Consider the following 15145-nt stretch of genomic DNA (forward strand, 5'->3'; position numbering starts at 1 on the left):
GGATACATTTCATCAGGTCCCGGAGATTTATGTACCTTGATGCGCGTTAAGACGTCCAGCACCTCTCTCTCTGTAATATGTACACTCCTCAAGACATCACTATTTATTTCCCCAAGTTCCCTAACATCTATGCCTTTCTCAACCGTAAATACCAATGTGAAATATTCATTCAGGATCTCACCCATCTCTTGTGGTTCCGCACATAGATGACCTTGTTGATCCTTAAGAGGCCCTACTTTCTCCCTAGTTACTCTTTTGCCCTTTATGTATTTGTAGAAGCTCTTTGGATTCTCCTTTGCCTTATCTGCCAAAGCAATCTCATGTCCCCTTTTTGCCCTCCTGATTTCTCTTAACTCTACTCCGGCAATCTCTATACTCTTCAAGGGATCCACTTGATCCCAGCTGTCTATGCATGTCATATGCCTCCTTCTTTTTGACTCGGGCTTCAATCTCCCGAGTCATCCAAGGTTCCCTACTTCTACCAGCCTTGCCCTTCACTTTATAAGGAATGTGCTTACCCTGAACCCTGGTTAATGCACTTTTGAAAGCCTCCCACTTACCAGACGTCCCTTTGCCTGCCAACAGACTCTCCCAATCAACTTCTGAAAGTTCCTGTCTAATACCATCAAAATTGGCCTTTCCCCAATTTAGAATTTTAACTTTTGGACTAGACCTATCATTCTCCATAGCTATCTTAAAACTAATGGAATTATGATCACTCGTCCCAAAGTGATCCCTCACTAACACTTCTGTCACCTGCCCTTCCTTATTTCCCAAGAGGAGGTCAAGTTTTGCCCCCTCTCTAGTCAGGTCATCCACATACTGAATGAGAAATTCCTCCTGAATACACTCAACAAATTTCTCTCCATCCAAGCCCCTAATGCTATGGCTGTCCCAGTCAATGTTGGGAAAGTTAAAGTCCCCTACTATTACCACCCTATTTTTCTTGCAGCTGTCTGTAATCTCCTTACATATTTGCTCCTCAATTTCCCGTTGACTATTTGGGGGTCTGTAGTACAATCCTATCAAAGTGATCTCTCCCTTCTTATTTTTCAGTTCTACCCATATGGACTCAGTGGGCGAACCCTCGGATATATCCCCTCTCACTACTGCCGTGATGTTCTCCCTAATCAAGAACGCAACTCCCCCTCCTCTCTTACCTCCAGCTCTATCTTTCCTATAGCATCTGTACCCTGGAACATTAAGCTGCCAGTCCTGCCCCTCCCTCAGCCATGTTTCAGTAATAGCTATAACATCCCAGTCCCATGTACCCATCCATGCCCTGAGTTCATCTGCCTTGCCCATCAGACTTCTTGCATTGAAATAAATGCAATTTAATCTAGACTTCCCTTGGTCTTTGCCCTGCTTTCTCAGACCATCTGTCCGGTCATGTTCTGTGCACTCTCCCTTTTGTTTCTGTCACCACTTTACTTCCCACTGACTTCCTGCATCGGTTCCCATCCCCCTGCCACATTAGTTTAAACCCTCCCCAACAGCACTAGCAAACACTCCCCCGAGGACATTGGTTCCAGTCCTGCCCAGATGCAGACCGTCCAATTTGTACCGGTCCCACCTCCCCCAGAACCGGTTCCAATGTCCCAGGAATTTGAATCCCTCCCTATGGCACCATTTCTCAAGCCACGTATTCATCCTAGCTATCCTGTCATTCCTACTCTGACTAGCCCATAGCACTGGTAGCAATCCTGAGATTACTACCTTTGAGGTCCTACTTTTTAGTTTAACTCCTAACTCCCTAAATTCAGCTTGTAGAAACTCATCCTGTTTTTTACCTATATCGTTGGTACCTATATGCACCATGACAACTGGCTGTTCACCCTCCCCCTCCAGAATGTCCTGCAGCCGCTCCGAGACATCCCTGACCCTTGCACCAGGGAGGAAACATACCATCCTGGAGTCTTGGTTGCGTCCGCAGAAACGCCTGTCAATTCCCCTTACAATCAAGTCCCCTATCACTATAGCTCTGCCACTCTTTTTCCTGCCCTCCTGTGCAGCAGAGCCAGCCACGGTGCCATGAACCTGGCTGCTGTCACCTTCCCCTGGTGAGCCATCTCCCCCAACAGCATCCAAAACGGTATACCTGTTTGAGAGGGGGATGGCCACAGGGGACCCCTGCACTACCTGCCTGCACCTCTTACTCTGCCTGGTGGTCACCCATTCACTTCCTGCCTGTACTCCCTTTACCTGCGGTGTGACCAACTCGCTAAACGTGCTATCCACGAGTTTCTCTGCATCGCGGATGCTCCACAGTGAATCCACCCGCAGCTCCAGCTCCGAGATACGATCGGTCAGTAGCTGCAGGTGGGGACACTTCCTGCAAACATGGTCGGCAGGGACTTGTCAGTACTCATCTGCAAACTGCAATACTTTGGTAAATCAAAAGTTTTGGATAAGTGAAAAGTTTTAGAAGTTGTTTCTTCTGTTTGTAGATGTCAATTTTTGTTTAGATTTTGGCATAATGTTGCATGGACACAATGAAAGATTAGAGATGGACAGCTAGTCCATTCATGAATAATTTCATTTCACTGACTCACTTCAAGACTAGCTAATTGAGGCACTATACGGACGTTTGGCACTGTAGCCAGTAGCAACTGTTTTCCCCACGGACTAAAACAAGCACAGATCATGTTTTATGAACACATTAGATATACTCGGCTGCATGTTCTCTAAGTTAAGCGATACATTATTGTTGCCTGGAGTTTGCAGGTTTTCAGATCAGAGGATGACTCGGACAATAGTGTATGGGATTTAATAAATGGAAGCCTTTATTAAAACTGTTTGAAACTATAAAAGTTAACTATGCACAACCATAGAATGGTTACAGCCCATGCCGGCTCTTTGTAAAAGTAATCCAGTTAGTCCCGTTCCCCTGCTCTTTCCCCACAGCCCTGCAAATTTTTTCCCTTCAAGTATTTATCCAATTCCTTTTTGAAAGCCACCGCTGAATCTGCTTCCACAACCATGTTAGGCATCACATTCCAGATCATAACTACTCGTTGCATAAAAGTTTTTCTTCATGTCGCTTTTGGTTCTTTTGCCAATCACCTTAAATCTGTCTCCTCTGGTTCTCGACCCTTCCGTCAATGGGAAGAGTTTCTCTTTATTTACTTTTAAACCCTTCATGATTTTGAACATTTCAAGCAAAATTTCCCTTAACCATCTCTGCCCTAAGGAGAACATCCCCAGCTTCTCCAGTCTATCCATGTAACTGAAATCCCTCATTCTAGTAAATCTTTTCTGCACCGTCTCTAGTTGTGGCCAAACCAGTGTTTTACAAAGGTTCAACATAACTGCCTTGTTTTTGTACTTCATGCCTCTATTTATAAAGCCTAGGATCCCTTATCCTTTTTTAAACTGCTTTCTCAACAAAGATTTGTGCACATATACCCCCAGGTCTCTGTTTCTGTACCCCTTTAGGATTATACCATTTAGTTTATATTGACTCACCTCATTCTTCTCTGCATTAAATTTCATCTGCCATGTGTCTGCCCATTCCACCAGCCTATCTATGTCCTCTTGAAGTCTATCACTATCCTCCTCACTGTTTACCACACTTCCAAGTTTTATGTCATTTGCAAATTTTGAAATTGTGCCCTGTACACCCAAGACAAGTCATTACATAGATCAAAAAAGCAGTGGTCCTAGTACTAACCCCTGGGGAACATCACTGGCTGTTTTTTGGACTGAGGGAAGAGATACATTCACCACTACTCTCTGTTTCCTATCAATTAGCCAATTTCAGCTTCACACTGCCACTACCCCTTTTATTCAGTGGGCTTCAATTTTGCTGACAAGCCTATTATATGACACTTTATCTAAACGCCTTTTGGAAGTCCATATACACATCAACCACATTGCCCTAATCAACCCTCTGTTACCTTGTCAAAAAACTTATCAAGTTAGTTAAACACTATTTGCCTTTAACAAATATCTGTGCTGGCTTTCCTTTAATAATGCACACTTGTCCAAGTGACTATTAATTTTTGTCCTGGATTATCGTTTCTAAAAGCTTCCCCACTACTGAAGTTAAACTGACTGGCCTGTATTTGCCAGGTTTATCCTTACACCCTTTTTTGAACAAGGATGTAACATTTGCAATTCTCCAGTCCTCTGGCATCACCCCCATCTCTAAGGATGATTGGAAGATTATGGCCAGCACCTCTGCAATTTCCACCTTTACTTCCCCCAGCAACCTAGGATGCATCCCATCCGGACCGGTTGACTTATCTACTTTAAGTACAGCCCACCTTTCTGGTACTTCCTCTATCAATTTTTAGCCCATCCAGTATCTCAACTGCCTCCTTTTACTGTGACTTTGGCAGCATCATCATCTTTGGTAAAGACAGAAGCAAAGTACTCACTTAGTACCTCAGCCATGCCCTCTGCCTCCACGTGTTTTATGATGTTTCACTATAACAAGATATTTTCATTAAAAACATGATTTATAAGCTAGATGGTTAAAGCATCTCAACATCCAAATATTTTTTCTTATAAATTGATTTGTTTGTTTTATTTTGGGTGGGGGCAGGGGGGGGTGGAGGAAGGAGGACGAAGAAAGAAAGAGGGCAACACAAACCATGATTTTCAGGAAATTTCTTGGATGACCCTTAATAAAGGGTAATTTTGGACACCATGGGCAGCATTTTAGCACCCGCTATCGGGTGCGTTCCTGGCGGGGGGCCCCGAAAATTGGGAAATCCCGTAGCGGGACCGGAGCCCGCCTCGAACCCGCGCACTTCCAGGTTCCCCACTGACGCGCTGGCATGCGCGCGCAGCCCCCGCTGGTGGGAATCCCACAGGCAATTAAAGCCGGCGGGATGCCAATTGAACATATTTATTTTGCTTGTTCAGGTCATTAACTGACCTGATCAAGGGATTATATGAGGGGGGGGTGGGATTTTAAAGCAAACTGGGACTGTTTCCCATACTGGGGGAAACACTCCCAGCTCAAATGGACCTGTTGCAGCTGTCAGCTTGTGGCAGCTGCAATGGTCCATTTGACAGGTGGGGGGGGGGGGGGGGGGGGGAAGGAAGACGAGACCCTCACTCATTGCAGGAGGCCACTCTGTCACTTGGGACAAAGTTTGGCCTCCACCACCCTCCTCCTGACAATCAGTCACCAACTTGCACACTTACCCCAGGGTCCAGAGATATGTACCTACCTTGCGGACCCCCTCAGATGTACATCTTCCGGATGGGGGCCACCGTAGCTGCAGTCATGACCTCCTCGGAGGGCGAACACCATCACCAGCCTCGCCATCCACCTCTGACACGTGGAGCTCCACAACAGAGCGCTGTGACACATCCACCTGTACAGCAGGAGGGCTACCGCAGAGAGATGCGTCGCAGAGGGCACTACCCTCGCCACAGGGTCCACAGACCGAGGCTCAGCTTCCTGGACCTCTCTGAGCAGCAGTGCACATGGAGGCTCAGAGTCACTCGACATATAGTCGTAGACATCTGCAGCCTCCTTCATGCCAAGCTGCTCCCAGCTGGCCCGAGCACCATCTTCTTACCTGCCGCTGTCAAAGTCACCACTGCCCTAAACAACTTCTCCTCCGCATCCTTCCAGGGTGCCACCGGGGACATCGCCGACGTCTCTCAGCCGTCTACACAAAAGAGCCCTGCAAATACACCTACACCCCTCTGCAGTGACACAATGGGTGGCATCAGTTGTGGGTCTTCATTGTGATCCTCAGGAAAGGGCATTATTGCACAAACCAGACAAGATTCGCGAAGACATGTCAGTAGTGGTGCCAATATAATTGGTGATGTGAGTTGCTCAGAAATTAAATATAAGTAACAACCGTGACAAACCCTCAAACACCCTTGTGCATCCCCTTCATGCTCACGACACGTTTGCCTTACGCTGCCTACTGCACATATGTGATGCATGCCCTGTGGCTGCAGCACGGGTAGTGGCAGGTTAAGTGAGGTTGACCATGAAAGAGATGCACGAGAGGGTGAATATGAGATAGAGCCATGAGATTGTATGAGGATTGGGTTGAGTGGTAGTGGCGGGATGAGTACTGGTGAGGTGAGTAGGTGCAGGTAAGATGAGGATGAGGTTTGAGTGGGTATGAGGGGTGATGTGACAGAATAGTGTTGGCAGTGCAGAAGGAGATGTGGGGTGGGGGCGGTGATGTGGCAGACGGAGTGTAGGGGAAAGAGTAAGTGTACTCACTTCGGCTGACCTACTGAGGTCATTGGAGCGCCTCCTGCATTGTATGCAGGTGGGCGATATGTTGGTGGTGCTGGTGACCTCCTCTGTCACTTCGAGCCATGCCTTCCTGGTGGCAGAGGCAGGCCGCTTCCTCCCGCCCTCCGGGGGGAAGATCTCTGTCCTCCCCCTCCTCCTCACCCCATCTAATGATACCTGGAGTGAGGCATCATTAAACTGGGAGCAGCCTTCCCCCTGGGCTGCTCCATGCTGTAATTCTTTCTATTTGTTGCAGCATCTGACAGTGGAGGACTGCCCCTTTAAATAGAGCTCCTCCAGCTGACAGATCTTACTGCGCATGCGCAGCCCGCCCGACGCGCAGATCAGCAGTGGGGAACCCGGAGGACCAGGTAAGTGAATCCAATTGTGCTATGATCGCGCGGGGAGCTGACTGATTTCGCCGGGCGCGTTACCCACACGCCCGATAGCCCCCCCTCCGAGAACCCGCAGCCCTGGTAACATCGGGCCCCATATAATTCCTCTCCTTGTGGCAAATGGTAGTCCACACAATCAACCTCTGCAAGAATGGTCAATACTGTTTCTTAGTTGGTAGGCTAAGACATATACTTAAGTGGTTTGGGAAGGGATACTTCTGCAGGCAATTTTCTCTCTCCCTCTATCACCATAATCCAGCAAGAAATGGTGACAAAGTTTTTCTGGTCCTCTCTGATTGGAGCACACCACCAGCAGGGCAGGACTTTCTCCCACCACAAAAGTTGCATGCCTGAGCCCAGCTGAACTTCAAGTCTCAGCATCCTTTAAGTTTAGAAAACAGGGGTGGAAAATTAGGGCAGCGGGTCTGTTCAAGGCAACAAAGAGCACTTGCACAGGATCAAGCACCCAAATATATTTCTTCTGGTCCTCCACTGCTGACCTCAGAATACTTATCACTGGGCTGGATAATCAGATGCCAGGTTGACCATCAGAACATACATGTCTCATGCATTTAATTAAAACACATATACCCACATATGGTCATTGTGTGGTGCAACACCCACTGGAGTATATCCCCAAGCAATCTAGACAGACAAGGATAAAGTCTGAACAAGAAGTGGTTTGTGGGATCGTGCTGTGTGCAAACTGCTGAATTAACAGTTAACACACTTCAAAGTAAGTCACTGTATGTGAAGCACTTTGAAATGTTTGAGACATGAGGTGGCGTATAAATGGATCTCCTAGTCAACTGCTTAACACTGGATACACATGGGTAGTGGCATCGCAAGCTACATAGTACTGAGTTGTTCCTAAATTAAGGTCTGATCTTTCTGTACCACTCTATTAAAGATCAAATTTCTTACCAATATTAAAAACTTCTACATGGACTGGTGTAAAATGCAGGAAACACATTTATCCTTAAGACAAGTGCTTGAATACTTTATCGTGTGTAGCAGGAAATGGATCTCAAAACTTTACAATTCAAATAAAATTGATGACATGGGTATTGTAATGGCTGCAGCAGTGGTTATGTAAGGTGAAGAATAGTAACAAGGATGAAAATTAAATATGATAGAGACAGAAAACAATGATTAGGTAAGGAGGGTTGGATTTTAAAAGTCCAAAATTATAGGAAGACAGGTTGAGGACCTGGGAACGAATGAGTTAAGAGCAGGAGACAGGATAATGAATTTGGACCTCAACAGTGAGGATAAAGGGCAGAGGAAGAGTACGTAGGCTGGCACAGCTGGAGTTTAGAGGAAACAAGAGGGGAGGTTCAAAGAAGCACTGACCATATTGGGAAAAAAAAGCTGATCACACTGATTTGAGACTACAGATGAGGGGAGAATTTCAGTACCTTTCATTGTTTTAAAAGATCTGTATCATGTCTGTCAGCTTTTTCCTGTATCCTATCTAGGAGAGAGGTGTCAGACGTACCTCCCAGATATGGGAACAGTAGTCAAGTCCAGAAAACCAAAATCATTGAATTGTTGAGAGGAAAACATGTCAAAAAAAAGGAAATCAAGCTTCTTAGAGGACACTAACATTGGAGATGATGTTCCATTTAAGGTCAAAGATCAGATCTGGCAAAAAATCATTTGTGGATAAATTATAAAATTTAACATTTTTTAACCTCTGTTTAATTTTTTTTGCAAAGAACAACTTTATCCAGATGGGCAAGAAAAACATTCTAGATTCAAGAAAAACTACATGTGGCAGTATTTAAAAGTCAAAACTTGAGTTACAGGAAAAAATATAAAAAGTTGAACATGGTCATAAAATGGGTACTTTTACAGTATTCTAACTGTAAAGCATTAAAGAAAAATCAAGGCACAGACAGTGAAGCAATATAGTTGTAAAACAAAACAATGCTTTTTGGCACCTAAGCATTTTCATCCAGTGCTTAACTAATTTAAGGAACATCTCCAAAATGAACAGAAATTGGCATCTCTAGTTATTGCTTTTTTCCTATAAAATGTACACACTCTCATCAGGTAAATGTCTATTTAATTGTTCTGTAGCTTTGTAACTCCACAATGCAGAATTCTAAAATAGCTGTCCACAGCTTCACCCTTAGCTGTAGAAAGATAATTCATATGCCCAAAATAGCCTTTACAATTCTCAAGGAAATAACATACCACAATAACTTAGTTTGTTGAAAAATATTTTTTTTTAAAAAAAAATTCCATCATTTACAGTTTTCCTTTGTTTCATTCCAGGACACTAACAAAGTAAAAACTAAGAACAATTACATCAAAAGAACTTCTTTGCGGCTGCTTCTTGCTGGCTCCTGTGAGAGAAAGGGATAATTATTAGTGTATGAAAAATGTGATTACACAGGTTACAGAATTTACTATAGGATTGAAGGGAAGTTCCCAAATACACTGCAGAAAGGAGGGTGGGGGACTGACTTGAGGAATAACTTCTTTCCATTTTAAAAATAAAGTGCTTTTTGGTAAATTTCTAACATTTATAAACAAGAACAATGTGATTTTTATTGAATCATCTACTTAAGTTTTTGCATACCAAGAATAATAGATTGCCAAGTGGTATTACTGGCAGGGGGGGGCTCATATGATATAAATTAAGGTACTGCAACTCAAACAGCTTGTGATGGTCATATGGGATGACTGCCTGTGAATCCTTCATTTAGTTCTCTTCCGTTGTGGCCGACAGCGAAGGTCACAACCGTATCAGCTGATCTGTGAAGACTTCCTCACTAAAGAATTAACTATCGTGATGCAATCTCATCAAAAATGCAATGATCAGTCGTAATTTCTCAGAATACACTAGTATCTATGTAAAAATATTTTGGTGCCAAATTTGAATATTTTAAGATTGTTATTAGTATTTCCCTAATGCTCTGTTTAAATGTTTCAAATAACCATAGTGGTTGACATCTCAAAACTAACATTTATACTAAGGTCACTTTTGTCACTCCAATGGTACTGTACATGTGAAAATTCATGACTCAAGTATTTTAAAGGATACAAGGAAATAAAATAATCAAGGATTGGTATTCATATAAAAAGGCAACTAAAAGATAGCTAAAGAATGTATTAGATAAAAAGAAAAACAAAACCGCAGAGGGCAGCAAAAGGGATATAAAGGTTTACAACTTTATTAATAGAAGGTCAAAGAACAGGATAAACAGAGTAAAGCTATTACAGGTGAAATAGAATACGACATATATTGAAGAGATTCTCTCAGTTTTCACAAAGTAGACTAATTCCAGTCAGAACATGAGATCCACAACATAGAAGAACAAGTTAGAGAGAAACAGGAAGGATTAAATATCCATTAGGCACCTGGGCCATTTGGGATAATTTCTTGACTATTCTAGGATGTAAGAGGAAATTAGTGATGCTTTGGTTCATATTTTTAGCGCTCCATAAACACTGGAGTAATAACAGAATTGAAGGATAACTGACATAGTTCCAATATTCAGAAAGAGTGTTAGGCAAGATTCTGGTAGTTACAGGCCAGTTAGCCTAATATCCAGAGTGGGGAAAATGCTCGATGGCATTCTACAGCTTACTACAAATGAACATCTAAAAAGCAGAGGTATCATAGGGAGCAGTCAGGAGGGTTTTTAGCAGTAGCAAGTCATACCGTACAAATCTACTGGAATTCTTTGAGGTAACTAAGTTTGAGGTTAAGGGTAATCCGGTAGATCTAGTTCACTTGAATTTTCAATAGGTATTTGACAAAAACTGAAATCTTACGGAATACATAAATTTTCTAGATGGATCAAGGACTGGCTAAACAATAGGAGATGGTGATAAATGGGAAATGCTGTGCTTGAGAATATAACCAACAGTATTACACTGGGGGCTGTTCCAAGACCCATTCTGTTTGACATATTTATGAAGGATATGGAAATAGTATTTAAATTTGCTGATGATACAAAACTATGGAGAGCTCGCAAGTAAAATGATTATCTTCAGAAAGAGTTGGATTAATTATACAGGTGGTATGACATATAGCTGACTGATTTCAAGGTATATAAATAAAGTGTAGTGCATTTAAGAACAGTAATAATTGCATAGACACAGAGTAAACATGTACAGCATGAAAGGGTTTTATAGTGCAACTCCATTGGCAGAAGTTGGACAGGAAAAGGATCTGGGAGTAACTACTGATCATACCCAAAAGATTAGGTCAATATGAAGCAATTAGTTGAGCAAATCAGGAACTGGGACTCCTGGAGAACATTGGGCTACAACTCAGAACAATTTATATATTGTCTCGATCAATCGCGAGGCCAGTTCTAGAGTACGATGTGCAATTTTAGTGGCACACTCTCAAAAAGCATACAGATACATTAGAAATGAATCAGAGAAAGGTAAACAAGATGATCGAGAGACCAGGTTGTGATGAAAGGCTCAAACAAACATTTTCACTTAAGATAAGGCATTATACAGGTCTTTAAAACAAAACAAAAAGATATAGATAAGGCTGAAGCAGGCAAACAATGGGCAATGAGAAGATGGTTAGAAGACAGCGTAAAAATTCACAATCTCAGAGCACGATCACAGGTTAGGAACTGCTCTCCCAAAAGATTACTGGGCATGTGGAAGAGTTCAGAGTAGATTTTTGATTTGCGGTGAACATGCACCTTTAAAAAGGGAGAAGGAAAGATGGCTGTTGAGAAGGGCATTTAAGAGAGGTATTAGCAGTTTTGCTTGACTTTTTCAGGAGAAAAAGGGATGAAACTTCGTATTCCTTAAAGTGGCAGTGAAGAAAGCCCATGACACAATAATCATAAAAGTGGACTATGGATGGAGCAGGCTTGACAGGCTAATGCACTTTTCTTGTTCTGGACATTATGTTCATGTCTGGATTTCACCCACTGACATCTCCCTTCATTTCCTACAAATCCACTGGCTTAGTCCATTAATGCATAAGGAATTTATAGAAAAAACATTTCTGTAGGTTTGACCAATAGAAAGCATGCACCATTAGAAAAATGCAATAGATATCCAGTCACAAGGTTAATTGAATTAAGTGCAACATTAAGACTTTAATAGCAGCACTGATGCTAAGCTGATTTTGCAATTATAGAAACATCATACACGAATTGGATAGATATCAAACTTCACAGCATTTAGCAGAAACAAAGTTAGTGGAAGTGAATATATGGATGTCTGCACACCTATTAATCTTCTGACAATTTGCATGGCACCTAAATTAGCATCTTGTTAGATTTACCATTTACATTCCTAGAAGGGCTACAAAGTGCAAGTAAAATCTACTTCATCAATAAAGATTATACTTACCTATACATGATATAACCAATAAACAATACCGTTTGAACTGCCACAAACATGAAGAAATGAGTTGTAGACAAACATGATGGGAATGGGGGCAATTCTGGGCATTTAGGTTTTTCAATATTTACCTGTTAAAGACAATAACCATGTATTAGTCCTGAATTAAAAACAGTATTAGTTAATATACAATGGAACCTGCCCTTAAGGTTGCCTTTATAAAGCAGAAAGCTGTCTGTAGTGGGCACACTTGTCTTGACCATCAGTTAATACATATCAACGCGAGTTGGCAGATACAGAGCAGTTGCCTGTGTACTTTATATTGTGGCCACTCAATTGAGCCATTTGCTATTACGAACACTAAATTGCAGCTGCATAGAATGATCAGTCAGGATCAAGGGTCAGACAGGTAAGTAGATTGCTGGCATTAGCTAGGGCCACTTTGGCCATCTTCCAATTCATAATTTTACTACACCTTACTGCTGTCTATTACAACATCAATGAAGTTAAATGTAACTTGTCTCAAACAGAGGCACTGCTATTATTGTTCCTCATTCAGACTATCTTTTAAATGTTTTGTTGTAATTAATAGTTTAATGTGCTTGGAAACAACATATTTCTAGATTTCCTTGTGATGTATAGTAGTAATATATTTTGCTTACTCAATAGTTGGGTTGGAATCACGGGCTGCCAGCTTAGACCCTCAATAAAGTACCCATGATGTGGAGATGCTGGTGATGGACTGGGGTGGACAAATGTAAGGAGTCTTACAACACCAGGTTATAGTCCAACAGTTTTATTTGAAATCACAAGCTTTCGGAGACTTCCTCCTTTGTCAGGTGATGAAGGAGGAAGCCTCCGAAAGCTTGTGATTTCAAATAAAACTGTTGGACTATAACCTGGTGTTGTAAGACTCAATAAAGTAGCCACTTGCGAATCACTGCCAATTCTGGGGGCAATCTCAACAGACAAGCTCCACCATATTACAGTGGCAATAATTCCACATGCACAAAATTAAAAAGAAAATCTGAGAAATCAGTGAGTAAAATAAAGATTGTGTAAGCCCCAACTAAAAGTCCTCATTGGCCCAAGGAAACGATTCTAAATAAAAAAGCAGAACTGCATTCCACCATAATCTGTAACCTCATGGCCTAGCATGTCCCTCACTTCTCCATTACCATCAAGCCAGATGACCAACACTGGTTCAAAGAGGACTGTAGGAGAGCTTGCCAGGAGCAACTGAAAATGATGTGCCAACCTGGTGAAGTTACAACACAGGACTACATGCATGCTAAACAGCAGAAGCAGCATGCTATAGACAGAGCTAAGCGATCACACAACCAACAGAAAAGATCAAAGCTCTGCAGTCCTGCCACATTCCGGTCGCAAATGGTGGCAGACAATTAAGCAACTAACAGGAGGAGGCTCCACGATCATCTCCATCCTCAATGCTGGCAGAGCCCAGCATGCGAATGCAAAGAGAAGGCCGTAGCATTTACAACCATCTCAGCTAGAAGTGCAGAGAGGATGATCCTTCTCAGCCTCCCCGAGGTCCCCACCATTACAAATACCACTCTTCAGCCAATTTGATTCACTCCACATAACAAGAAATGACTGAGTGCACTAGGCTCAGTTGCTTTGGACATGTTTGTTGTGAGTGGTTATTCACTTTCCACAGTTATAACTGAGAACAGCACGAGTCTATGGGCAGTGGGGGACATTTCCAGGAAAATAGGCCAAGTAAGGATGGGATGGGTTTTAGAGAGATGTTAAAGTCAGTCATAGTCCTTGCATCCTCTTACAAAAAGTTTCCAGAAGGGCTGACCAGAATGTGTGCAGTAGAATGGCTGTTTGGAAAATGTTTCCAGGGAGTCAATGTAAAGAAAGGTAGGTGGGTGGGCGTGCATGCATGTGTGAGATGAGGCAGGGGCAACAGCAATGGAAATCTCCACACATAACCAGAGGTTTTGTATATAGACTCTGCTCCAGGATATCAGGCTTATGAAAGGTCATTTACCCAAAACATTAGCATCTGCAGAGAGAGAAAGAGAGTTGCCTCACCTGCTGAGTGTTTCTAGAATTTTGTGTTTTTATTTCAGATTTCCAGCATCTGCAGTATTTTGCTTTTGATAATTGCCTGGAGTTGTGCCAACTTGTAGTAGTGCATGAAGTTAGGGAGATTCTGCCTATCCTCATGCTTGGGGATATGAAGTTGTTGCAGTGATATCCTTAGATGCTTTCCTGCGCAGATGAACTTCGAGCTACGCTTGTCAAGATGCCAAAACTGGTGTGTAAGGTTCCAAATGGGCAGCATATTGAAGAAGTAAACAAGGCCAAGGTGAAGTGAGGGAAATATTAAACTTCTTGTTCCTCAAATCACTCATTTATTCAACTGTCAAATCTAGAGAAGGAAGTTGTGCTACCTCAATCTAGATGCATGATGGACATGTGATATTTGATTGGATACAGTAATTGTCAATTTCACAAAAGTTTCATTTTTGCATTGGTGCCATTGAGGACTCGAGAACTGGTAACACTTTCAACTGAGTATTTGTCAAAACACATGCATCCTTCAAACTTATGGACAAGAGATATAGGTTCACAAGTTGATCCAAAGCTTGAATTGGAAAATTGTAGCTAATTTACCACTTAATTGAAAGGAAAAGAATACACAAAGCTGTTTTATGGCTTCAGCTGACCTACTGGAGTGGACCAAATGCTGGACAGTTAACGTGTGTTGAGCAAGTGAGTAATGTTTAAGAGATCTGTTTTGTTAAAATCTGATACTTCACAACAGACTGATAGACCTATAATATCCTGTTCTCTCCATCTCACCCAAAATTGGGCTTTCTGAACTTTCTTACATCATGCAGAAGTGATGTTGTAAAGCCCTATATTAATTTTTGACCATAAATTAAGCTTTCCTTTCTGAAAAGTACACAAGGAAAGTTACATTAAATTGAAGGTCTTCTGGTGCATTTTCCTGTACAATATTTTCAAATATTTACAGTATTTTCTAAAATATAAAACATTGGATTTAACAAAAAAAACTTACATTTCTCTGTACTAATGCACCAAGATCTCTTTTTACTATATGAAGGTGTTCTTTGATGTCATTGAAATGTTGACTTGTTTCATAGCCTCCAGTTGCACCACCTGGAAGTTGAACTGCTTGATTCAGGGCATGAGTTACAGAATTCCT

General features: G+C 42.2%; 1 protein-coding gene across 1 annotated transcript in view; it reads right to left on the minus strand.

Moving 5' to 3' along the window:
• Positions 1-8824: 8824 nt before the first annotated feature.
• Positions 8825-15145, minus strand: part of lman1 (lectin, mannose-binding, 1) — a 47105-nt gene continuing 40784 nt past the window's right edge. Inside the window, exons 11-13 of the mRNA XM_067984118.1 lie at positions 14999-15143; positions 11953-12074; positions 8825-8963 (exon numbers count right to left, since the gene is read on the minus strand). Of these exons, the coding sequence (XP_067840219.1) occupies positions 8927-8963; positions 11953-12074; positions 14999-15143 (304 nt within the window). The 3' untranslated portion in view covers positions 8825-8926. The remainder of the gene's footprint in view (positions 8964-11952; positions 12075-14998; positions 15144-15145) is intronic.

Source organism: Heptranchias perlo, chromosome 1 (assembly GCF_035084215.1).
Source record: "Heptranchias perlo isolate sHepPer1 chromosome 1, sHepPer1.hap1, whole genome shotgun sequence".
Taxonomy (NCBI): Eukaryota; Metazoa; Chordata; class Chondrichthyes; order Hexanchiformes; family Hexanchidae; genus Heptranchias; species Heptranchias perlo.